The 27,138-nt window shown below is 34.3% G+C and overlaps 1 protein-coding gene across 3 annotated transcripts in view; it reads right to left on the reverse strand.

Moving 5' to 3' along the window:
- The window catches only part of LOC132908362 (probable serine/threonine-protein kinase dyrk2), a 265,251-nt gene that overhangs the window by 96,726 nt on the left and 141,387 nt on the right, over positions 1-27,138 (reverse strand). For 2 of the 3 annotated variants that reach the window (XM_060962359.1, XM_060962342.1), the window contains exon 3: positions 2,909-2,959. The exons of the other annotated variant lie outside the window; for it this stretch is intronic. In XM_060962359.1, coding sequence (XP_060818342.1) covers positions 2,909-2,959 — 51 coding nt within the window. The remainder of the gene's footprint in view (positions 1-2,908; positions 2,960-27,138) is intronic. 3 annotated transcript variants of the gene reach the window in all.

Consider the following 27,138-nt stretch of genomic DNA (forward strand, 5'->3'; position numbering starts at 1 on the left):
TCTTTATCATTTCTCGTCGTGTCATTCTATGTAACATAAAAATTGTTAATACAGTTGACTATTCGAACTTATTACGGCATATGTTGTTCGAATAGTCGAAATATTTCGTTTCTATGTCGATGGAGATAATTTATTTTAAACTACTATATAAATATTAATATCAAAGAAGAGCAAAAACCCCCGAAGTTTCCCGTAATTGACATTCTGATAAAAAAATCGTTCCGTTAATCACTGTTCTAATATAAGAATTACGAATAAAAACGTGAAACAATATTATTCTAGCATCTATAATTTTTTCTCTTATTCCCCATAGAATTCACATCCTCTCCTATCAAAAAAAATTTTCTTTTTTTGACACTCACAGCACATGACATTTCAATACCTCGATCTGTTAAACCTTACACATTTTTGTCTTCCTTCTTCTACCTCCCTTTTATCTCCACACATCTATATCCCTCACGTTCATCTCGCTCGCATATAGAATCAAAGAATATCTCTATACCATTACCAAACCCTTTCTCTTCACGTATCTTGGGTCACCCATATATTAGCACAAGTCGTGTCAAAAATAGACCAGCAGAAAACGAACAGTCGTTCCAATAAAACAAATCGAAGCTCGCCTTTCGTGGAAAGACATTCAGAGGCACTTGAAGGGGACGAGGTTCAAGGAATCGAATCATTTAGTTTCGCGGGCAGAGTATCAAGGATCCAGTTACTTGCACGATCACGGCCGTCTCTGTGTACTCACAATCCCACGGGCGAAATTGACCGTGAACTTTTCTGACCCAGTTGCTTACATAATTGATTCGTCTTCGTTAGCGCGACTCTCGTTCCGCCGCCGGAGTAATGCAACGAAATTACGTGACCGCCATAAACACGAGCCGTGATCCACGGCAAGTTACGCGAGACGATTTTAAAATTCACCCAAGCCCATTCGAGTTCAATCGGACAATCGTTCGAGATGCGCTTCTTCGTCTGCTCGATCATTTAAAAGCGAACGACTCGGTCGAGAAAACGATTTACGTTCGGAAGGTACATTTCCCAGGAGAGCAGCCAAGTGAACTTCTTTTCGGTTTACCTTCTATTTTTTGACAATGACACTTTTCCTCTTTTCTCCTTCTTTTATTTTCTCTTCGCGACTTTCTTTATTTAAGTAGTTGGCGCGTGAGCAGAATTTTCCTCGAAAGTGGGAGAAATTTAATCTTCTATATTGCCATGTGACTTTAAGTTATAAATACAGGTATATACTTGGACTATGTATACAGGACTATAATTCCTAAGTGTTATTCTGTTTGCTGTAGATCTGGATAATTAAATTTGTTGAACTTTTTAGTAGCGTTGTAGCGAAGTCAAACGACCTCTCCCGTTATAACGATTATTAGTTTCTAGATTACGGATTAAAGTGACAAATTGTATCAAATTACACGTTATCTCTACATAATCTTTCTCTCTCATAAACAAACAAAATTCCTGTTACAGATGGTTAATCTAATTTAATTAAATTTCATTTAATTGTTCCATTATTTCATATTTGTCTAGAAATATAATGAAATTAGTAAGATGTAAGAAGTATTGTTAAATTACTTCAGAACGTCAATCTTAATTTATTCAAATTAAAATAGAAGAAAAAGAAAAACTGAAATAAAGAAAAGAACGATACGGAAATTATTGAAAGGGTTCATCAGACCGTGTAACTACTCCAAATACTCGTCTTTCTTGCGCAAATGAAACGATACCAATTCTGTTCACCTCATTACATCGTAACATATGCAATAAAACGGAACGCATAATTTAAATTGTTCTCTGTTCTCTAATTGAAACGTTACCTCTTCCAATTTCCCTTAACATCTCTCCCAAAAATTAACTACTATCAATGAAACCTATCTACTGCGTGTCTGTAGTTTACTGTAAAAAAAAAAAAAAAAAAAAAAGAAAAAGAAAATAGAAGGGAGAAACGACGTAATTAATCCAGCAACGTATTCCTATTTATATTCAATTTCACCCTGTACAATACGAACACGATGTTTCGATAAACGTTTCATCGCATCCGTGAACGGATACGTGTCGAACGAACACGAAGGTATTATTAAAAAGCCCTTCCTGTCCCATGTAACGCAACATGCATGATAATCAAACAGGCTTGTATCGACATTTTCCTACGTAGGTGGAACACATTGTGTACGTACGCGTATGTCAGCGTAAAGATAGTGGTTCTCAAATGTACAAGACACTCGAGATCTTTGAAAACTATTTTGCATGAAAATACAACTAGCGAAGAAATTCATTCGGTGAAATTTCTTGATTATAATTTATCGATCTTAGACTCGTATTCTTTTTGCTATAGTATGTCGATGTAATATGTAAAGTATTTGGAAACAATTCATAGTCTATTTAACCGTTACTGATTAATTAGATATTATATAACGTTATTACATAATTATATAGAGATATACGTAATTGTACAATTGATCTTCGATGAGAATTTTGGCTGACGTGACCGAATTATCGAGAAATTAATACCTTGATAATTCAAACCCGACAAAGTAAAATTTTTAGTTGTTCTTTCGTGTTTGAAAAGTCTTGATATTTTTATCAATTCATCGATGCCTTCGAAATCGTAGAAGAAAATAATGAATAAAGAAATTATTCTCTTGAAATCTAGAATTACACAGAGATAAGCAATAGATGGATCAAATTATTAAAAATTACAATTATTAAATTATTAAAAAACAAATTATTAAAAAATACAATTAAAAACTGTAATATAGATTTTGTAATTGTTGGATGATTTAAATTGATTATAAAAATTAAAGAAAATGGCAGATTCTTTTTCTCCAAATTCTATAATATGGAGGTAGAATGATAAAGTTAAGTAATGTCACTATAGTTTCAACTCAAGTTAACTCACCCTCCCTGTCTCTTGGTAGAGAGATGCACGTTCTTTGGAGCGCCTACTCACCTAAAACAAAGAGAATAATACCATTAATCGATTGATCAATTGCTCTATTGTGAATTAAATAATTTCGTAACAGCACGATCATTAGCTGCATGTAAATATAACTTTTGTGTAATGTTAGAAGCATTCGTGAGAAATGAAATATAGTACAGTAAAAAGAGTGATATAACAAGAAAAAAAAAGAAAAACGAATTTCAGCTACGTAATAAAAGAGCGAAAAGTTACGAAGTACATTTGTCACGTGGAATGAAATTTATTACCGTGTGACAATCTATGTAGTCAAACAAACTTTCTACATCAAAAAATGACAAATTTATGGAGTAAACGTTTACGTTGCAAATTCACACAACTTCATTCATACTTATTTAACACACGAGTAAGTAAATAGAATTGAAATTCCTACGTTACTTAGAAATACATATCTTTCACTGTTATGCAAACGAATTCTCATGATATTTATTTATTTTCATTCAATGTTCCTAATGTTTATTCGGTTTTTATTTCGAAAATTCTATTTACAGTTTCATCGACCACTCTAACAAGTCTAAATCATCAGGAAATCAATTGAGATCATAAATCAAGTTTTATAATTTTCCGGAAAGATCGATTTGTTAAACAAAATTTCAATTTACTTTACATATACTATATTACTGTATCGTTTAATAAACAGTAAGGTACTCGGTTTATTGAATAATTATATATATATAATTATTTTCTCTATTGCCTTGCATTCTCGCTTAATCGTCTACACACACGTCCATCCGCCCACACGCACAATCTCATTTTACCTTTATTTTACCATTAAATGTCTACCATCTATGTATTTATCTAACTATTGATTACTAACTTTGTCGTTAACAAAACACCTGACCTAAGACCTAAGACGACGTTCAGTTGAGAACAAAGAAAACAAAGAATCTTTAATTCCATTTTATAGGTTGTAACATCCATGTTGGTTACTGGTTTTGATGGCCACGAAACTTTTCCACGGCTGTTTTATTGGCTACGTTCCAGTCGGATAATTTTCATAGAGAAGACCACGGTGCAACGACTGACAAATTGCATCGACGTGTCACTGCACTCCACACCGTGCACGCTTGATAAAGTTCATTGGGTCTTTGTCGTTTCCCGCGCGCTCTTTGAGCCTCTGCCACCGAAGAATAATGGATGTCTCGATAAAACCTTCGCCACGAAACAAATTGACGGAGAATACGAGCGGAACCGACTCCGACAGGCCTCATCTTCTTTAACTCTCTTGCCTTGCGATTTGTTTTATGACCGAGCTCAATCAATTTCAACCATATGCTTTCAAAACATTCTGACTAATATGAAAATCATTCTACCATACTATATTTGACTTTGATCCTATTTAAACTAATTTCATGAACTCGAACGAAGTTTGCAATTAACAAGAGAAATATCGTGGACATATAATATCAGAAATATGAACAGTTTTTTTTTCAAGATCAGAGTCACGAATCGCGAATTTTCTAAATGATATTGATCGTACAGCAGATAATTTTTCACCGTGTAATTTAGTTTTTCATTTTAACTCTATACTTAATCCAAAGCATAAATCATAATGTCAATCAATAAATAAATAAAATCGATATTCTAATAAAAAGTATCCGCATACAGATATTTCTTTCGAAGAATTTTCAAAGTACAAAACTGCGTTTTAGGAGTACAGAATCGAATCTGTATATACGTCCATCGTTAAAAACAAGCTTTGTCCAAGTATAGATTCGTGAATAATCAGCGTAACAAAGAATGAACTTCTCACTAACAATGAACGATTTTAAGATGCTGAAATTACTCGTGACGAACGGTTTCGACCAAAAGGTCACGTAAGCGATAACTTCCCTGAATAATTGGCTTGTGCAATGAAACATCAGAAACACATATGTACATATCGGAGTTTGATCGATCAGGCATTACGGAAAAATATCTCCTTTCTCGTTTACGAAAGCCACACGCACGCCGAACGCCAATATTATATTAGCTCGAAGCGAAAGCTTAACGAGCGTCTCATGATCTTTTTTATCGACCACAGCTCGTTTGTTTGCAAATTGACAGCCGATTAACGATAGATTCTCGCCAAGTAAACGCAGATTCTCGCAAGTCATCTCGGCAATCGGCCGATTAAAACGCTTCAGCCATGGTTCATCGCGATCGCGAGATTTTCTTTCTTTCTTTATCGCTCGCAAAGTCTGTAGTCATTTTATAGCTTTTAAAAATGAATGAGAATTTTTCATTCGTGATGGCTCGACCACGGCGCGAGTGGTGAAAGGGGCTGGCTTCGTATAATGATCTTGTTCGAGCGAGGATTAAATAAACGTCGTCCCAGTGGGCGATTGAATCGGAAAAGCAACGTCTCATTCGATTGGTGAAAACTGTTATCGTGAATGCTACGAGCTTGGCGAACTGGATAATTAACGACGATTGGATTATTAGCGCTTTCACAGCTGACGTACGACTATGTACACAGGCTTACGAAAGTATTCGAATGCTTGTACACACCTTTCACAAGTACATCGTGTATGTTATAGGAAATGTTCTGAAATTTTATTACCACTGTCATGAGACGAGACTACGTTACATAGCAACATGTTATGGTTGCAGTTGACGTAGTATTTTGCCGTTCATAGGTCATTAACATTCCAATACGTCATTGGCTAGTTATCGTTCAATATAGTGTATCTTAACATACATTTTACTATATCTTTTATTTTTATTAGATTTTGGTTAATACACGTTTTTTTCAGAGACAATCAGGATAGTAATATATTAATTATTGTATTAGTTATTACATAATACTACGTTACGTTGTCTATATGTATGTTGTTTTCTAAACTTATAACACGCTTAGGCTCTCCAGCACAATTGAACTAATATTACTAGCGACATTTTATAAATCGCTAATGACAAGGTATCAGTAAGAATAACAAATTTAATAATAAAAGAAATGAAATTCTGCAAACAAAATTTACCTTGTGTAACATAAAAATTGCAAAATTATGCGAGAGAAATCTCAAACCTGCAACTTGTTACTCATCGATTATCGATATCGTTAATCAGTAAATTATTAAGTAAAAGAGTTCCAGTAGTTATATATACCATCATCAAACCGACATCAAAGTAACAAACTACGCAATTCGATATTTCCTATCCGCTCTGAATTTTCCATAAACAGTAACTCCCCTACTGGGAGAAAGAAAAATCATACAACAACATATTCTTCCTTACGGTAAAACTTCTCGAGCAGTAAAACGTCGATCTACGCCATAAATCAGGAGAATGATTAACAGCAATTAGTAGCAATCTTCGATTACTCGTAAACATTTTCTAACACGGCTTTTACCATACATCTACGCGCTTTTATATGTGAGCAATTTCTTGATCCTGATAAATAGGTGTTCAGCTGATTCACAGAATTATCCAATTATCGTTTGCAAAATGAAACTGGGGAAGGGGAGGGTTTGAATGGTGGTACGATGCGATAAACGAGATAACAGAAACGCGTGCCCTTCGCGGTGCTAACTTCGTCGACAATAATGCCATTCTTTCATGGAAACGTCGGAAAGGTCGTGGCGTATTGCGGGTACGCCATTATCGGTCGCCTCTTCTTGCGCGGCTAATTATCGATAACGTCGGCCTGTCAACGATCTTTTTAATAAAATTCGAATCTCCTTCCTCTGTTGCGTCGTTTCTTCTTGCTGCTTTATTAGGGTTCGCGATAACACCGCCACGAAAGTCGAGAGAAACATGTTCAACTCGATATCTCTTGGTAAGGTATCCTTGAAACTTTTCTGCAGCTACCAAGACGGTTCGTCGTATCGAGAAGATAACGCTTTCACTGGTTTTTGGAAAGTGAATTAATTAATAAAACGCTCAAAAAATAAGACAGGTTGTATGAATCGTGTTTCATTTTTTTATATGACAGGTAAAATTGTGGCATCTAATATCTTACGGTGAAAAAATTAGAAAATAGTTTTTATTTGAATAAATAGTAGGTAATAATGGGTTTCAAATACTTTAGCTACATATTGATTTAACTGTTTTCTCTACGCTCTGCTGGTGACAGTGTTATTTACGATGCATAGGAGCCAAACATTTCTTCTAACTAACTATATACAGAATATTTGCACGAACGTTTGATTAGAAAGTTGAAGTATACTAGCAGGTACTTCGAAACAATTTCTCAAACTGGACAAAATGAACTTCGTTAAATATTCAGAACTAATTTATTTCATACAATTACCAATTGTTCTATAACCGAATTTCTATTGTCTTTTTCGACGATTGGTAAATCTACTCTAAATACTAACCGTTGCATAAAATTCGAGTATTAACAAGCTCTTTTGTAATTATCAGCCATGCCATTTTATTCTACGATGCGTGCAATGCGAATAAATCAACTACGAATGCATTTGATAGGTTACAGAAGTATTCGCAGCTTCTCGAATAAAAATTTTACACAATTAATAATCATCGATTATGTTTAATAATCGGAATAATTTACCAAGATAGTATAGTATATCTATGAAATAACGAGAATCGTTATTTTATCAGTTGAAATTAAAAAGAACCGTGTCAGCGCTAATATAGCGATTATGACAGCAATAGTTTCAAGAGGTGCGAATATTTCAATCAAAAAGTCAGAGCAAGTATAATAAATCACGAAACAATCGCGTTGATCCGACACACTGTGCCAACAACTCACAACTTGAACGCTAAAGTGTAGCCTACAGTTTCATCTGCAGTTGAAGCCTCACCGTGGAAAACTTGACGGTTAGGAAGTCGTAGTATTTCACCAGGAACTTCATTATGCGTCCGGTGCGGATTGGCTTCGGTCATACAACGTGCGTTTCCTACTTGTTTGTTGTGTCGGGGATGGCTTTCGTGGTAAACAACTAATTACGTACTATTTTCTCCATTGATCTTTACCGAACGAAAATTCGTTTAAAAATATCGAATGATTTATTCATGTCGTTCTGTAGAATGGTATCAGTACCAATAATCAAATATATTATTTCCTTGTCTCGATTAAAAGATTCAACTAAATTGTAAATACGACGATCAAATGAATTAAATAAATAAAATTAAAGATCAGAATATGAAATTCAATCTGAAAAAAAAGAACACGAATATGAAATTTTCCATCGTAAAGTAAAAATAATTCGATAAACACTTTAGTAGATCAGCTTACTATTTTTCTCCACTTTTATACTTTTTGCTCCAAAATTATGCTAACAATTACCAGGACTCTCTTGCACGACTAAATTAATTAAGTACGTTAATAACTCTATAGATGAAACTTTACAAGACATTAATAACGATCAATTATCTTACAGCGTATGACAGTAACAAATTTTGTTAGTAAAACAGTTGAAACTTTATCTCACCCATTACAAATCCCCCATAAAGTAATTTTCTTATTTAAAGCAAGCTACCCAGTCAATGCTAAAATATAAATAAACTTTCTTATTTCACACAAGTATAATAAATTCGACATAAAATTCCAAAATTGTACAATCAAAGTCTATAACCTACAAACTCGTAGCATATCGCTTTGCCAATATTATTAAATATACAGTAAACTATTGTACAAGAGAGTCCAGATAGTCTTTCGAAATGCAACTCGTATCAATCGAGAGCCGTATACGATTCCGTATAGCATTCCCGGTACGTTCCGAGTGTCATCGATGCTGAACGAACATTGAACGTGTACAATGAGCCGATATATCATCTACGTGCGTAAACAGATCTTGATTCGTCGAAGAAGCGAGAGAAATCGGGAGAAACGTTCGTTCGCCAAACCTGTTATCGTTCGACTGTTCAACGTTGGTCGCTCGTACAGATACACACCGCGTAATTTGCCGAATTACCGATAATCGTTCAACGAACAAAATCTGTATGCGGTGAACTCGCGAATCCTCGTTGCCGCTTTTGTTTACAGCATCGTTTTCGATTATAGATTCTCATAGTGATATCACGTGACGATCTCGCTTTTCTCTTGAATTGAAACGTACTTACGTGTTGAATCGCCCATTCTTTTACAGTTTAATAGTAACTGGAAGAATTTCTTCATGGTATAGCGAGACTTTTATTTCTCCGAGCGTCAGATTAAGTCTAGCAGCTTGTGAGAAGATGCTTAAATTTGTGGTGGTGATCATCTTTTAGTAGAATTATCGTCTTGGTTTTCTTCGTTAAAGCGATTGAATATAGAAATTAATAATCGTAGTAACGAGCGCAATACCGTCGCCAATAAAGTATCACAAATTCTAGGCACTTCTCAGTTTGTAGCTTCCTCGGAAACTGTAAGATGGAGTTACAAAGCAGTATAGCATCGGAATCTCGAAACATTAAATCTTACATTGACACTGTGATTTTAACAGAAACGCTGAAACAAGACTATTGAAAAGTACTTGAGACATTATTGATAAAAGACTGAAATACAAACAGATGATCTTCCACTTTTTGAAATTTTGCACATATTAGCTATTATTTCTGATAACGTGTGGCTAACTAAAGGAAACTAATATACGAATACTTTATCGCATAAGAAGAGAACACAGTCTACGTAACGCATTTTCATTTCTATTCCCCGTAGGAAATTACTAAAAGATCTTACTAATTCTCAAGATGGAAGAATTTAAATCTACTTTTGATATTTTCCTAAGATCGAACAACGATTACAAGAAACCAAAGATGAGAATTTTACGAGAAATTAATCTCCATTTCTTTCGCAGCTACGGTGTCAAATGTAACAAGCTAACAATATAAATCAATAAAACGGCGAAAACAATGCTTTCTAACGACGGTTCCGCGAAATCTAAATCAAATGACGTCAAATCGTTAAAATAAATTCCCAAGTTATTCACTTCGAAGGGCAACCGAGAGTCTTCCGATCTGCACGGAGCATGAACGCTGATTTACGAGTGGAAAACATGCGGGTTGGTTGGACAAAATCTCGCATTAATCTGCTGGGCAAATAATTAAAACGAACAGCCGATTAATCATCCACGGCCCCGTGACGCAGTGGCCGATTACAGTCGAGCGTGGCGAGCCTCGTTCATGCTTGTAAAACCAAAACGAACTGTAATTTACATTCATTGAATCAGAGATAATCGTTTCTCCCGTTTTCTCGGGCGTCGCACGTGCAGATACAAAGATCACTGTACTGCTCGACCAATTGCACTGCTGCAGGCCGCGCAAAACGCTTATCATTCAACGGGAAAATCATGTCTTCTGTTCATTTTATTATCGATTTTTTCCTTACATTCCTCGTTCGGTTACGAAATTGCACGTTTATCGCGGGAATTACGTAGTTTTGTTTGCGATTAGTCGCGTCGACGTCGCAGTTTCATTTTAAATGGCAGAGCGTTCTAAATTCTAGCATTTCAGTGTTACGAGTGTTGGTTTAAGTGGATGTGTTTAATTGTTGTTTATATCGTTGGAAATTTGAAATTGCGATTGGTTTATAGTGGCTACGAAAAATATTTGCACATCGTTGAATTTATCACAGTGTATTTACACACTGATTGATTAAATCGAAATAAATATTGAATTTCGTATTATTTAGTAGAAAATTTTCATACTATGAAAATTAAGCGTAAAATTTGATTAAAACATACTTCGTTAGGAAATAGGTACCTTTTGTAGTCACTAAAATATGCTGTTTCAATGGTAACTATAGAGGAACCAATATATTAGGTTGTCCGAAAAGTTTCTTTCGTTTCAGAAGGATGATGATAGATGAAGAACAATTTCTATTTTATATTATTTTATCGAATTAGGTATGATCCATTTCGTTATATCTCTCGTGCATAATTCAATAAATTAATATAAAACAAAAAACATTGTGCGTCTATTACTTCCGTATAAAACGAAAGAAACTTTTCGGACAAACTAATATTACGATCATTGTACAGAATGAACTAAACGGGGAAAAATGTTTTTATCTAATATTTGTTAATCGAGAACGAATGTAAATATAATCTTAGCTAAGAGCTTCTTTACTTCTACTTCGCAAATTGAACTTTATGAGTGTCGTTATTATTTCAAAGTACCAACGTTTATTTATAACTTCGCTATGTCTCACTAATGTCAATAAAGTAGAAGTAGGTCTACGCTCTATTAAAAAGTAAATTTAAAATCGTCTTATAAAAACGTTCCTTAAGAAGTGAGAAATTTAACAATAAATTTCCCTCCAAAATTGAATAACCATTACAACTGTTCTTCATATTGTCAATAATTCAAGAGTTTCTAACCGATTCTCGACCATTACCAGAAAAAAAATTAAGAATCGCAGATCTTTTTATCGACGAACATCTTAATTACGTCAATTACAACAGTTTTTGCTCCTATTTTCTCGTTTCCGCTGTACAATTTCTCAATCATGCCTCGCAGGCAAGTCACTTTCAGGCAAACAGTTTAACGTTGTTCATCCAAATGCGTACGCGATTATAGCGAAAGCGTCGACCAACGGTTTTTCCTGGCGGATTTTCGCACGGTCTATTCTCATACAGGCGGCATAATAGCGTCACGCACCAATAATCGACGAATTATTCTTTACTCGATACCAGACTCGGGAATTACACACCTGGTGAATCGTATATAGCGAGACCATGCTCGATCGTGCTACTTCAACCGCAATTCTTCGATCATAGTTTGATCGAAGTGTGTCTCGGATAGGAAAAAATTAATCGACATTATCGAAACATGGAACGTTTTTTCTTTTTTCTTTTGAATTCGCGAGAAAGAAATTTTGTTTCTGGTTGATGGTTGCATTTGCAAAATTTATTAATAGAACAGTCATTTTTACATGGAGAAAGAGAGATTCAAAATTCTAGAAAGATAATGATATTCGTTGATTTTGTGTACAGATCTGTGTATTCTCGAATAGTCATTTATAACGTATATTGTATCGTGTATTGGAAAATAAAAAGAAATCACCTATAGATGTGTCTGTACATTACAAAGAAGTCTTCGATAAAGAAACACAAGATTAGCACACGATAGAAAATTCCAAGATTCACATTCTTTACAACGAAAATTTTAACAGAAGCACAATTTCCAAGGAAAAGAACAATCACTGCTGGATAATAGAAATTCACATACCAAGAACGACATACGATAGCAAGATCAGAGAAATATGAATTTTTGAAACCGAAGTTATTCTTTATTTAAAATTCCATCTTTCACAAGTGGGAAAATTTCTCATACGAGAAACATCACAGATTCTAAACTACAACATTGCTGGCAATTCACAGATTCACCATAAAGAAATCTTCACCGAAACGAAGTCTCGTTGTTTTAAAGAGAAAATAAACGATTCTCGATCGATAAAATCGCGCATGAATTGCAAAATATACGAAAAATAGATTAGAACAGCTGATCGACTGAGGGGCATTGAATGATTACGTAATAAGCGTGGTTTCGTGCGCGATGACTCGGTTCCGCCGACGAGGAACCGTACGAATATCTGCACACATTCGAGTGCGTACGGTACAACGACGCATGCTTACGCAATCCGCCGTGTCTTGTGGGGGCCGCGTGTTTATTTGCAGCTCGTCGACCTGTTAAGTGTTCCTTTCATCAACCCGCGAAAGTAAACTCTTCTCGTCATGAAAATCATAATATCAAAGTGTTCTCGATAAACTGGATAAACGAAGAAACAACAACAATAAATCTAATCGAACATGATAAATTATCTTGAACAAACTGACATTGGACAGGTATATGTCATTAGTCGTTAAATGGTCTAAAAAACGTGCCAAACAATGGTTTGAAAATTGTTACTCGAATGTAACCAAGATAACGATAAAAACGGTTATCTCTAATGTGACGATTTTTAAAAAATTAGCGTCATTGAAAAATGTTTCTTAAAATATATATGACCATAGAAAAGAAAATATTACAAGATAGAAAATATTGAGAGTGTAATATATGTATTTTATAATTTACACCGCTTTTACCAATTACTATCGGGATAAATATTTCCTCGAGCATTTTGCATTCCTTCCATATGTAAAATTCATAGGATAAGATCACCGTGAAGCTTCGCTCCAAGACTGGCATAAAACGCGAGGACAGAAAACAGAGAGAGGAAAGTAAAGGCGCGCGTTTCGTCGTGACCCAATCTCGTCTCATTTAGACTGAGTGGAGTGGACTCATCCAATTTGGACTACTCAGCGAACCTGAATTTCGCTACGAACGTCGAAACTCTGACGGCAAGCGATGTTCCTCTCGTCTACACGTATCGTGACACAAATCCTTCTTAAGAAAATCATCATTCAATTTGCTTAAATTCTAACACACACATATATACACATATACTTACTTTTGCTTACTTTTTTTTTGTAGAAGCATGTTAACTTTTGTTAACAATATAACCTCGTCTTCACCTTATCCAGTAGTTACAATTTACATGCTAATTATTTGGAACAATGCCTCGCTTATGATCGAGGATTAATTCTCGAAGAAAGTTCCCAGCGTAATAAAATTCTACTATTAAAAAGGCAGAATCGAGGGAGTCGGACGAGCGAGCGCGATAAAACGTGTTCGCGCGATTAATTGAGAGAAAAGTGAAGTATGAGAAGAAAGCGGCCGAGAAAAGAGAAAACGAGTGGTTAAATGTCGTGGATGCCCGATTCTCTGTCGATCGATTGTTAACATAATGTCAGTTGCTATTCTGGAGAAGAATTGTAATTTGTTAATTGGAGAGGATAAATTAATACCTTCGCTACGAATCCAATTTTAATCTTAAATGTTGTAAGTTAACAAATAACTAATAATTAACAAATAATTTTCATTGTTACATGTTAACAAATTATTATAAAAGTATCTTTTCGTGTCTTATATTTTTGCTTATAAATTTGATCATATTTATATAACATCGAGAAAGACCAAAATCGACGCATTTGAGATTAATTTGTTTTCGATAACTTTTACTTGCAAGAGTATAGATATTTTTGATTAGTGGATGATTCGAATTAGACGAGCGTTGCAAGAGAGTGAAAATTGGTCATTCTGATGGGCCAGGGTAGCGGATGTTCGAGACTGTGTCCTCAGGTTGCATAATGCAGTCGTAAAGGTATTTCAATGTAGGCCTGAGCAACGTGCCAAAAACGAAAATACCTCGAGGAACAGGGAACTGAATATCACGACAAATCTTTTCGACGACGATGGTTCAAAATGAGGAGCGTTTCGATCGCGGAACACATTGCACGGATACGTTTACCTCGTCGTTATTTTACTATTATTATTTTAGACTTAAAATTTCTATCGTAGCTCAGTTGCTATTATTACCTAAGATCCATCTTTAGATCTATCTTTTAGATTATTACTTTATGTAACGCGATAATATTGAATATTCCTGTCAAAGCACGTGAGTAGAAATTTAAAATATTCGTAGTCGCGTATGTTTGGTATTCCTAATGAACTGTGTAGATTCTACGGACCGTAGAGCAAGTAAACTTACATTTCCACTGTTCGAGGTGAAAATATATTCCTCACACGTACGTCAAACAAAGCTGCGTACCTCTTTTCATACTTATTTAAATCGATTATACGATTTGATTAAATCATCTGTCCTTGTTTGCTATTGATACCATACATTCGAGTAATACTTCTAATTTAATTACTTCCGTACAAACAGATAGAGGTCAGTGAATATATAAGTTCGAATTATTTTAGCCCTTCCTAGAACGAATTCTTCTTTAGCCTATGAAAAGAACATTTTCTTTTATTAACTCTCAATGGTACGAACACATATTTTCGCACGATTTCATAAAGAACATACAATGCACTAAAATTTTAAACCAGTTTTACCGAGGACAAATATATTTCGTATTTAATTAATTAATAAAATATTAAAACAAAATCGCCCATAAAAGAGAATATTTGCTTATCCTGTGTTACGCAAGAGTCGATGTCAAAGAATAAATACACGAATATCGTCATCGTTCAATATTCGAATATAAATATTTCATCGTAAACGAAAAGCGTCGATGTATCGAATAAATGAAAAGTATCCATTAACACAAGTGCACAATATTACGATCGTATATGGACGAATGATTTTTATTTAAATATGGGTCCGATGCAACGTTACGTGAGATTCTCACACGCAACAGAAGGTGCTTCCTCGTTACGGTGACAACGAAAGAGAATGTTCGAGGAAAGGGAAAGTTCGAGGGGTTAGATGCTTTAAAGTAGATGAAACGAATTACACATAAAGGCTTTCACTGGTTTCTGGAAATGTTTCTTTGTTTTGTTTGCCTTTATGTTTTTAGTAAGGATAAATTAAATCTCAGGGTATTATCCTACTAGTAATCATGTAGGAAGAAATGGTTGGCTGATGCGAACAAGTTCCTGAAATGCGTATGTTAAAAATGTCTGAATGTAATTATTGTCTCATTACGTTTCTCACACATTACGTAAGAATGTTTGTTATCGTCTGTTACCGAGTAAGTATTGCCATACAATATTATATAGATTATGTTCATTTATAATAGATTTTTATCGTTTAGTAGTTATACGATGGAATTTTAACGTGAAATATGACTTGAAGAAACAGCTGGTTGAAGAATAATTTAACGAAACTTTCTTATTTACGATAATAAAAAATACGTAAAAAAATATTTTATGAATCAACGTAATCGCTTACATTCAACTATTTTTATAACTCTCGTATGACTGAGAATCGTAATGGTATATCTTAGTTCACTGCTATTCTTTTCACAAGATATGAGGTGTGCTGCATTCACTATTATAAGAAATCCATCATGTTTTTCAAGTCGAACAATCTTCCATAGCAGGGAGTAACGTTGTAATTTAACGAAGTATGAAACTCAGAGAACGATGTTCGCGATAAGCAAAGCCAATTCAAATTGTCAAAATCTTGACTTACACCATCACGATCAAAGAAACATGTTGTGCACGCCTCGATTAAACTACTCCATCATCGAAATATACTGAACCCGACCCTCGTTTACTTCCCCAACTCTCCAAAACTAATTAATCCATTACCTTGCAATGTGAACCTTAAACCAGTATCTCGATAATTAAGGGACACAGTGCACTCAAGAAACCTAATCTCCAAACCCCTATTAACCCATTTAGCCGCTATCCAAGCCGACAATCTCGATTGGTGAACGCAAAAAAAAGACAATCCAACCCCGTGTTCCTACGTCAGTCGATCGTGCGATTGGTCGAATGAAAAAGTTGGGCCAAGCCGAAAATTCCTTTGATACGAAGGGGAAACGCGTGTGCCACAAAGTGTAACGGCGTGGTCGGTCGATAAAAGTAGAATAAAGTGCATGCGCAGCCGCGTCTCGCCGCGACAGATTCGAAGCTTTCCGCCCCAGACACGATTTTCCTATACCGTTCGTAAGCGTGTAATGGAATTAACCGCGAAACAGCCTCGGTTGGTATCTTGGAAGGCCTCCGGTTTGCATCCAGAGGCCGGTTTGACACGGATCTAATGGTTTTAACCGCGAAACCGTACGCACCGCGGGACACGTGTTACCGGCTACGAAATAACAAACGGTGGAACGCGATCGAATCCCATTGTACCGATCCCGAACTCACTTACGCAAGTGCTGATCGATTACGTGTCCTTACGCCGGACCTGATAAACATCTCGCGATTGCGTACGCGAGATCGCTATGCGCTCCAGAGGGAGGAGAATGGACGAAAGGAATTGCATACGCGGTGTTTGAGTTACGTGGGATATCCAGGAAAAACTATGTACGAAATATTAAAAGAAAATTTCCGATTTATAAAAATAGCAAATGATTCGAGTTGGTTAAAAGAAAACAAAGAGAATGATATATGGGACGCGCTGGTTATGTAGCTTATGTAGGTTTGAGAAAAAAGTATTCTAAATATTATGGTTAGAAGGTTGTTCGCGCTAATAGTTGCTAGCGTTTTTCTCGTAAACGGTAAGTGCGAGGGAAAAATAAAAAAGGAAAAATATGAGTGGATCAAAGTGAACTACATATTCAAGATAATATCTTTTTCGCGAGTGCAAAGAGGCATGTGCATTTTGCAGTGGCGCCATTCTTTTTAATGACAACCTTTCTTTTCTTTTCGCACACGTCCAATCCTCTCGTTGTTCACCGGAAAAAGATATGAAGGTAATATTGTGGAAAATTGGTTAGTTCGAAAGATATTTTAGCTCTAATTCTGTAGAATCTCATACGAAGAACAAGGAAAGACGTAACGTAGTACTCTTGTACCTATTTATGTTTTCTTTCCCTTGCGTATGATAAATTCTACAAGATTAAACTTATAATATCTTTAAATCAATCAGTTTTCGATCTTGTTGCCTTAATATGTACTTTTTTCGTAAAATGACGACAGGATTCGTACGTGGCGGGCATATAATTAGGGAAATTCCGTTTTTGACGAGATTGCGAAAACTCGTATTGATTGGTCAAGAGAGCAATGGTCACAAGTTATTTTTACCGATGAATCAAAATTTAATCGTTCCGATTCTGATGAAAGATCGTACGTTCGTCAGCAAATTGGAGAAGAATTTAATGATATTGCATAAAATTTACCATTAAAGGAAGTGGTGATTCCGTAATGGTTGGAGGAGAAATGACCATAAACGGACCTGGCCCAATTTGTCGCATTAATCGGATTATGAATCAACATTTATATTGATATTTTAAATAATTTCTTATTGCCTTAAGCGATGGGAATTTGATTTTTCAGGCTGTCAATGATCCTAAACACATTTTTTGGAAAGCGAAAACTTGTTTACAACAGCCATAATGTCAATATTATGCAAAGACCAGCTCAATCGTCGGATCTAAATCCGATTAATGCATTGATGAAATGATGTGAAGAAAGAATTAAGAGAATAATCAATCGAATTTAAATATATAAAATGGCATTGTCGAAAAAGCATGAAAGAAGATTAACAAATCTGTGTGTAACATTAAGAGATTCCATTGCGCTCAGATGTGGCAAAGTTATTAAAATTAAAGATGAACGAATAAAACATAAAAAATTTGACGTAAAATATTAAAATTTATTATTTTTAAGCATTATGTTATTAATAATATATACAAAAACCGACGAAGAAACATTTTCCCTATTTACACGGTCGCAAAAGCATTCACCGCTTCTGTATATTTGGATATACACACATATATAAGAAACTATATATCAAAATGAAGAAAAATTACACGTTACGTGATGCTTAACAAATGTAGTTTCACGTAGTATTCCTTTAGAACAAATTCACATTAAAATCTCTACCATTACATTAACGTAAATCGAGAACTTCGCGTTATCCTATTTATATGCTTGCCACTGTACGCAATAAAAGGAAGGTTTCCATCTAAAAAATAATAGTGCAACAGAAAAATGCACATCTGCGCACTTGCGAAGAACATATGTACATCGTGAATATGTAGTTCACTGTGAACAATTCATCTTTCCCCTCTTTCATCTTTTCTTCGTATTTAACGTTTACGAGAGAAACGCTGCAAATAGTTATTGAAATAATGTAATGCAAAATAATGTCTTTATGGAAATTCAAATTTCTACAATAAAAAAAAAAACGAACAATAAGCTACGTTTTCTCTGATTAGAATCTTTTAAATGTAAAGGACGAGGAAAATATTTGCAGTGTATACGTATGTAGGTCATGTAGAGTGTTTGAAGGAGATACATATTCATAATTATGGAAATAAGATCTTTTTGAGAGAAGAAGAATTATATATGAAGGATGTAAGGTACGTAAAATGGTGGTTATGAAATATATCAAACATTTAAGATCATATTCGATATTATTGAGCAACATTTTTACTGAGTCAACTTTTTTTAACGAAAAGCAAAAGGACGACATACTTCTGTAAACTATATTAACTACATGTTTTTAAAGTTTGATGCAACATTTTTTCAAGCACCCTGTATATGGATTGCGCGCAATATCGCAGAATTTTTTCACGCGTGCCACTACAGCCGTTTCCATTATTTATTTTCCTATTTTCCGCGACTGGGATAGAAAGTGGATCGTGTGTCCGCGAATCGCTGGTAATCGTGGATACCTCGAGGCGTTTCACGATAGAAATGTGCGATTACGTGGAGTTAGAGTTATTAAACTCACGATGACACAGAGTATAATGAAGTTTTTTGCACAAGCCATGGAACTAAAGAAAAGAATACCATGTTGTTTGCTTGTTTAATTTGTTCGTGTTTCTAGTTCTTTTTCAGAGGATGTGTTATTTTCTTAAAAATTCAGACGTGGATACGCGAAATTATCGGTGGATGTCAAAGGCAATTTCTCAAAATTGCATTAAGCCTTAATAGTTGACGAATAAAGAGGATGTATACGTTCAGGTTCAAAAGCCTAGAGGCGGTGTGTTATAGTGTACCGACTAATTAGCGGTTAATTGGGGTTTAAGAACTTAATTTGACAAACTTTAATCAGACTGACCTTTCCTGATCTTGAATTACCATGCTTAGTAACTGTACTTAGAAACTCAGATTCCCAGACAAGACAAATTATAAAAGATTAATAAAATAATAACATTTATATATTTTACGTAAGTAGTATAATACTCTATAACTATGATATTGTTCAGAAAATTGACAATCAAATTGAAGGAAAATTCGTGGTCAGTATATTTTTAGAAAATTTTCACTGAATAATATGTATCTTGTTTATATGCATTTAGCTTCACGTGATTTTCTTCTAAAATATTTCTTCTCTTGAACAGCGATTTACTTCTTTGAGCCGTTTCTACAAATATTTGAATATTCAATTCTCACCATTAAAAAGTTTCGTAAAAATCAGAATAAACGATAATGATAGTGCTAGAAATGATATCATATCCGGTACACAATAAAAATGAAGTTGAATATTCATTAAAATCCTCTTTTTGTCAATTTTTCCATACAAATGAGTGGAACGTTATCTTATTGACAAACGAAATCCATTGCTCCTAATTTTCACGTTTAGTGTTTAACTAAGAGCAATATACGAGCAATGTTTGTCCAAATCGAACGTTTAATTACTCGACAGAGGTTCATACTATTCATAATATGTAATCCTCCTGCAATTTCACGAAACTCAATCCAAATACAAAGCGAAATTCGATATCGATTATCAGAAATGCTACAAATTGACCGAACAACACAATATCATTCGCATACTGTTTGCTATTGGTTCAAGCTGAACATTATTAAAATATAGGTTCTGCCAGAGAGACAAATTAATCGTAATAATAATGAAAATAACATAAATTGGACGTCTAACCTGCTCTGATTACGTTTTCACGAGCTCTAGATGCTTTTGGTGTCTGATTTCCTTTCTTAGAAAAAGCGTCGTTAGGAATTTTAAACTGACATTGCTGTTACTGAGAGGACAGATTAAAATGATTTATTAAGCGTTATGAAAGTGCTCTAGGTAGCTAGGAAGATGTAACAGTACACGAGACTCGAGGATATTCGCTACAACGATTCAAGTAGAAAGAGCTAGATATTAATAGCAGTATCATTTAGAATGTAAAAAGGAATTGTAATTAATCTCGTCATGTAGAAGTACTAATTTTATAATTTCTATATTTTTCAGTTTCAATTTCTGTAAACATCTTAAGAGGCGTAATGTATACTTATTCGGTAGGTCTCTGTGGAAAAAGAAAGATTAATCGATCAGGTCGTTGAAAGCCTTGATCTTTACTTCTTAAGCGACTGCTCTAATTAATTAACCTATCCAGACCATTAACTAATTTTTTTCTGCCTGTGATTAATATTCTACCGGTCTGACGCCTACAGATCGATCAGTATGACAAGGTCGTTCCCTACGATCCACGAAATTCTAATTTCAAACTATACAAAAGAGAAATTTGTAAAACGAGGAGGATAATCTTCTTATGTTTCAAGCAGAACAAAATTGAAATGCCCAAGCGAGATTCAAACACACACTTGTCACTTTATAGAATAAGTAGCCACTTTTTGCCATAGAAGTAGCTATACTTTCTGTTTTCGAGTTAACAATCGAGTTAACTGGAATTCTTAAATTTCTGAAATTTCTAATTTTCAATGAAGGTCACTATATAATAGATTAATTTCACTTCAATTTTGCTACGCCTACTAATCTTCCGGAATTCTAGAAAACCTCGTTCACTTCCATTCACACGTTTTCGTTCCAAAACACTGCGAACAAATTCCACCTACGAAACTACGGGATTCAGATAAGTAACCTAAACTCGAATCGAAAAATTCAAAATAAGTATTTTACTAAATTCTCCAATTCTCATTCTTTAACGATGAAAAGATATAAAATTATCCCGGAATTCATTTGCACACTTGGTACACCATGGTACAGAACGATTAACGCTCACAGTAAAATCTCTCGGATCTTGCTATTTTCATGAATCGTGATCGTCGTCATCGAATAGAACCCAATCAACGTGTGTGACGTTAATGACTAGTGTTGAACAGAGTTGATAATGTTAGAGATAGCAAGGCCGCGACGTCAGGTGGTGTTAATGGTAAAGACATTCTCTTTAAGCAAGCAACTATTTTCAACCTACGCTCAACGAGCACTTAGGCTGCGAGCCTTGTGATCTTCACGCAAAATGTGCCGCGCTATCTTAGCTCTTGTATGCGCGTGTGCTTCGAGGCAATTTACTTGAGGGGTAAACGATAAGTAGCTTGGAATTTTTCGCTCAACTTTGTCGACTTTTAGTGAGAACTTCCGTCGATGACGTTGTCTTAGCCGGTTACTTCCGATCGAAATGCAGTCGTGAGGACAATATAAGTCTTTTATCGATAATTCCTGGTAATTGATGGAAGGACGAAACAGCTTTTAACGTGTTCCTTTAAGTCATAGAGACATGCTATTATATGATTGTTAGTGACTGGAATAATTTTGTTGAATTAATAGGATTAATAGGAATTTTTTAAATTTGAGAATCATCGGTGAAAGCGATTTGAAAACTAATTGAGAATGATTAAGACTAAAATGAGTTCTCCCTTTAACATTAGTGAATAATTAATAAAAGAAATTAAGAAATAGTTAGGAATAGCGAGATTTTTGGTGAAGAAATTTGGTTGAGAATAATTGTTAAAAAGGAAATGATTTTTAATGAATGTTGTTTGTTCATTTGAAGAAACTGTTGAATAATACGTAGTTATGAACACGACGCGTTTCCACGGTTGTTATATAACAGATTGGAACAATTTTATCGAATGTGCACATGAACAGTGTACCAGTGTATCCAGAGTGACTAACATAAAAAGAGAAATGATATAGCAACAAAATAGAATTTTATGTCGACAGTTAAAAAAATAGAGGTGACAAATGACAAGGTAACTACTAATTTGAAATTTAAATTAAAAATTACGTCCAAGTTATAAAATATGCAAATATGGCTTCGATGCTTAAAAAATTTATTTTTCAGTTCTTTACGAAGAATTCCAATATAAATTTCTAATCTAATACTATTTTGCAATTATTGCGAATTTTATAGTTTTTAATGATTATATAAAGAGAAGATTAAAACAAGTTAATTGTACAGTTTAATAAAGTATATCCAAGATTTGTTGTAGAAAAGATTCAATGAATATTCATTAGTCATACTTGTATTATTCAATGAGCATTTAATATATGATCATAGTTACTTTTAGTAACGAAAGCATTCTCGATTTCTACTTACGAAATTTCTATTTCTATTTCTATCTTTACTTTCTCCTCGCAGTTAAACAATTTTTGTTAATATATTTTATCGAACTTGAACAAAAAATCTGAAGAACGTAACTCGTTGCATTTATTTAGCACATTATTAATGATAAACGTATTTTAGCGATAAGCTTCTTACTGCAGGAAAGTGTACAATAAAATTTAGTAGCCAACGCGACTCGAGAAATTGCTATTGCTATAAATTACGTACCACTGACGTAAAACTTTGACTATCCCAATTTACATATTGTATAAATTGCATTATATTCTATTACCTAAATTGTCTTGTATTCTACTGCAAGATTTTCTTATGTTTTTCGTTGAATTGTTAACAGTAATAAACTAAACATTTTTTCTATAACAGAAAAATAATACAAATTTGATTCGTACCTTCTGTTGGTTATATGGAATTTTATAAATAATTGAAGGTTGATGGTTTCCCGACATATTCGTCGATCAAAACATTGTTCCCCATTTTTTCCATCAATTTACGATAACAGTTGAGCTATAAATATAAAATACGCGATAAATAAAAATATTAAAACAAGAAACGAATTGAATTTTAAAATGCATTTAAATGTAACCATAAAACAATCGCCTTAAATTATAATTTAAAACAAAACATTGAAATCTCTTTTGTCACATCTTTTTAAATTGTCAAGATGTCAATTGGAAAAGAATGGATAACTTCAATCAGGAAACTTCGTCGAAAAGCAGCAATATTTCATGTATACGCGAAAAAAAACCAACATAATAAATTGCCAACGATATCGAGTAGGGCGCGTGCTTCGATGAAAAGCTCGCCATATTTTCGCCCAGGAACTTTCATAAATCGCAACATCAATTACGTGGAAGTTTTCGTTGTAGAGAACAATGAGGATCGCGCACCACTTCTCATACCGTTGGCTATTCGAGAGATCGATGTTATTTCGTCAGATTGCGCGCGTTAAATTTGAACATTGTTGAAACTGAATTACGTCTATAACAGGCCGCTCTTCATGAAATCCATCCATTTACATATCGCGGGATACAACGAAATTCGGTCGAATTTTCGACGTTCGCGCTCTCACAATTCAATGAGTTGAGCTTTCTATCCATAAAAATATATGCTGTTGACGCGTTGTTTTTTTCTTTTTAGAGATCGACTATTGTTTTATCAACTAGAGAATCACTGTTTTCGTTGGAAATATTTCCTTTTCTTATTTTTATCAGAATTTGTTATGTTGTTTTATTGATTTAATAAATTGAATATCTTCTCACGTTGAAAATATTTGCATTCGAAAAAAGCTTTTCAATCACACTGATTTGATTGCATACAGTTACGTTTTATATTTTTTAAAATATCTTCCATATCAAGCACATAAAAGAAAAATAATTGTTCTCAGGTGAAAAGAGCCGGGTCTCTTGACCGAACAGAATAACAAATTGAATCTTTTGTTATCTGGAAAATTGGTTCACCTAATTGAATTTCATGTTTAACATCGTTACGTTTTAGGTTTATCCATTATAATGTTGGGAACATATTAAAACTATAACGCAACCATTCGAAGTAAACAAAAGGTTGGCAAACATGAAGATTCAAATTGTAGGGAATTTAAAGTAAATGAAGGTGAACATGAAATTTCATAATAATTAATATTTATGAAAAGAAAAGACTATCCAAATCATAGCCAAATTCTTTTTTCCTAAAGTCAATTGTTAGAATACTTCTCTCCTTAGTGTAAAGTTTTCAAATTAAAGAACAACTTACTTAATGGATTATGTTTATAATTAGAGGGTTAAATCCACAGTATGAGGATGAAATAATGATTGATATTTACCAAAATGTCTTGGAGCGACACCGGCATCAGCGAGCACGTCGACATGTCTACTAGATGCACCTTACAATTTCACACCACCGAATCTGTCTTCAAGTCAACTCTCTATTTTATCACTTTTGAACGCAACAATAACTGTTACCAATCTGAACGAACAATCAAACACAGTCTAACATCCGAAGCCGATATGTTTTCTATAAAACATTATACTGTAGGAAGTTTGTAATTAACGATTGACAAAACTATGATTATTTAAAATCCAAATCGTCGAACCACTTAAACAGACAATTCTCTGCAACCTTCGACAACTATTTCGAAATCATCCGCAGGACTTTTAATTGATAAATTTTCTCCTCGAAGTAACTCGATTTACAACTGTGCACGATTTTTAAACGACAAATTTTTCAATGAAAACAACCGAATACTAATTTATGGAATTAACTCGACGATACTTTTATACTTTTCTTACCACACAAACCGATGGAATTGCATATTGTTAATATTTAATTGAAGAATACCGATAGAATTAATATAGCGAAGGAAAGATCGCTTGGAACGGTCACTGGTCGAGAAAGTGAGCGTGAAACACGATTCGAAGAACACGAACACCGATCGCAACGTGTCCGATTCGCGGAGACGAAAGAACCGATCTCCTCGCAATCGGAAGGCTGACTCGACACTGGCACGTCCTGATTCCGCGGAAGACTCTCTCACGCCTATATTAAATTAAACCACACTTCCAACCGGTACAGTCATCGCGATGCCATAATCCAATATTTCGAGGTTAATCCAAGCACGACGATGCGACCAATATGCGAAAATTCGGATAACATGTACAGAATCGAGACCAGATTAAATGGAATTTTCCAAATTGTTGCGGTATTAATTAGAAGATCGTAGAATTTTCACATGCGTTAATCAGCTGACTGAACTGTGGTATAATCGATTGCGTAAAAAGATTGGATTAAAAGAGATCAGATAAATTTTTGGAAATTGAAGTTTTTGAACAGGCGAATTGAAGATTATGATTGAGATAAAAAACGAATCGATTGGAGATATGATAATTTCCGGATATATAAAGCGAATTCTAACGAGTTACTGATAATAGAAAGAAGAGATAGATTAAAAAATTTGAAGTAACGATTCATCGATTTGATTCGACATATCTTTTATATCTAGGAGGAATTTGATCATTGAAATATTTGAAAAATGAACATTATGAAAGATATACTAAAAAGTTATGTCATAAATATTTTTACATCGGAGAACAATTAATACATGGGATTAAGAGAAACTCTATAAAACAAAAAATAATCTAGATACGACGAAAATAATTTCTTAGAAATTTTAACATTTTGCATGATCTTCTTACCTTAGGGAACAAAATAAAATTACTGCTTTACTTCGAAAGCGTAAATGAAGAAAAAGATCACATGAATGTAACGAATTTGCCAAAGTTTAATAAACTCTTCGATCGATATAGATTAGAAGCATACATCTTCGAAGTAATTAAGATATCAAGTGAAAAGATCTCATAACAAAAGTCAAAAGAAAGAAAAATAATAGATGTTAAAAAAATTATGAAATGCGATGTCATTGAAATTAAATATCAGATCCTAAGCTTGTTTCGTTGAAAAAACGGGACTAGCTACGAAAGTTCTCAAATGACGTAGCGAATCTACGTTTTATTCTTGTACAGCATGATTCGCACAGGTGAAATCATGGAATTACAACCGACCAGAGATTCAATTTGATCCGTGCAACATCGGCGCGGGCACTTCGTTTTACCTTGCGAGCCATTAACTACGAGTAACTAGCCTGATTTAGGATCGGCCGTGAAGATCGCCTGTTCGAGCGAAGGAAACCCCACGGTTTAACCATCGCGTGCTAATGAACGAAAAATAAAACGAGCTGATTCCCTTTGAGGTTCCAACCGGTTTCACGCGGAAAAAATATCTTTTAAATTCTCTTTTTCACTGAGACCAGAGCGTTGTAGTCTTCGGTTAGATGGCGGTCGAATCACGTTCGTTATTAACGATATTGTCTGGTGATTGTGAAATAGGAGATGATGACGTTAAAAAGGAGAAATTTTTTAATACTGAACGAAATTGAATGTTTAAGAAATAAATAAAATGAGAGAACGATCGAAAATGAGGTAAGAAATATTTCCTTGTTTCTTCTTTTTATAAAATATATTCATTTCGTAAGCTCCAAAATTTGAGTTCTTATATAAGTAATTAATATATGATTAAAAAATTGCGAAATTTAAAAAAATACTTGTATAATAATTCGTATAAAGTAGATACCTATTTATGCAAATATGGAAATAGATTTTGTATGAGAATTATTTTCTGATATTTGGTATATGACAATGGACGTGTTCTATAATTAGATAATTGAGCTCCGTTAAATAAAGAATTACTAAAAAAAAGATTAAACTTACAGGGCGATTTTGATTCATTTGCATTCACATGATCTATTCTATTGTCTCTATTTGAAATTAGATACGAACTCATATGGGCAGTTATTAACAAATTAACGCAAACACGAGTGTCCACACACATAACGTCGGTTCGCTTTAGGTTATACAAGCTGTTCAAATACTACGCATTTAATTCTTTATTCTCACTGGACAAGCGAGTGTGTGTGGCGCCTTT

This window comes from Bombus pascuorum, chromosome 1, assembly GCF_905332965.1.
Source record: "Bombus pascuorum chromosome 1, iyBomPasc1.1, whole genome shotgun sequence".
NCBI classification, from domain to species: Eukaryota; Metazoa; Arthropoda; class Insecta; order Hymenoptera; family Apidae; genus Bombus; species Bombus pascuorum.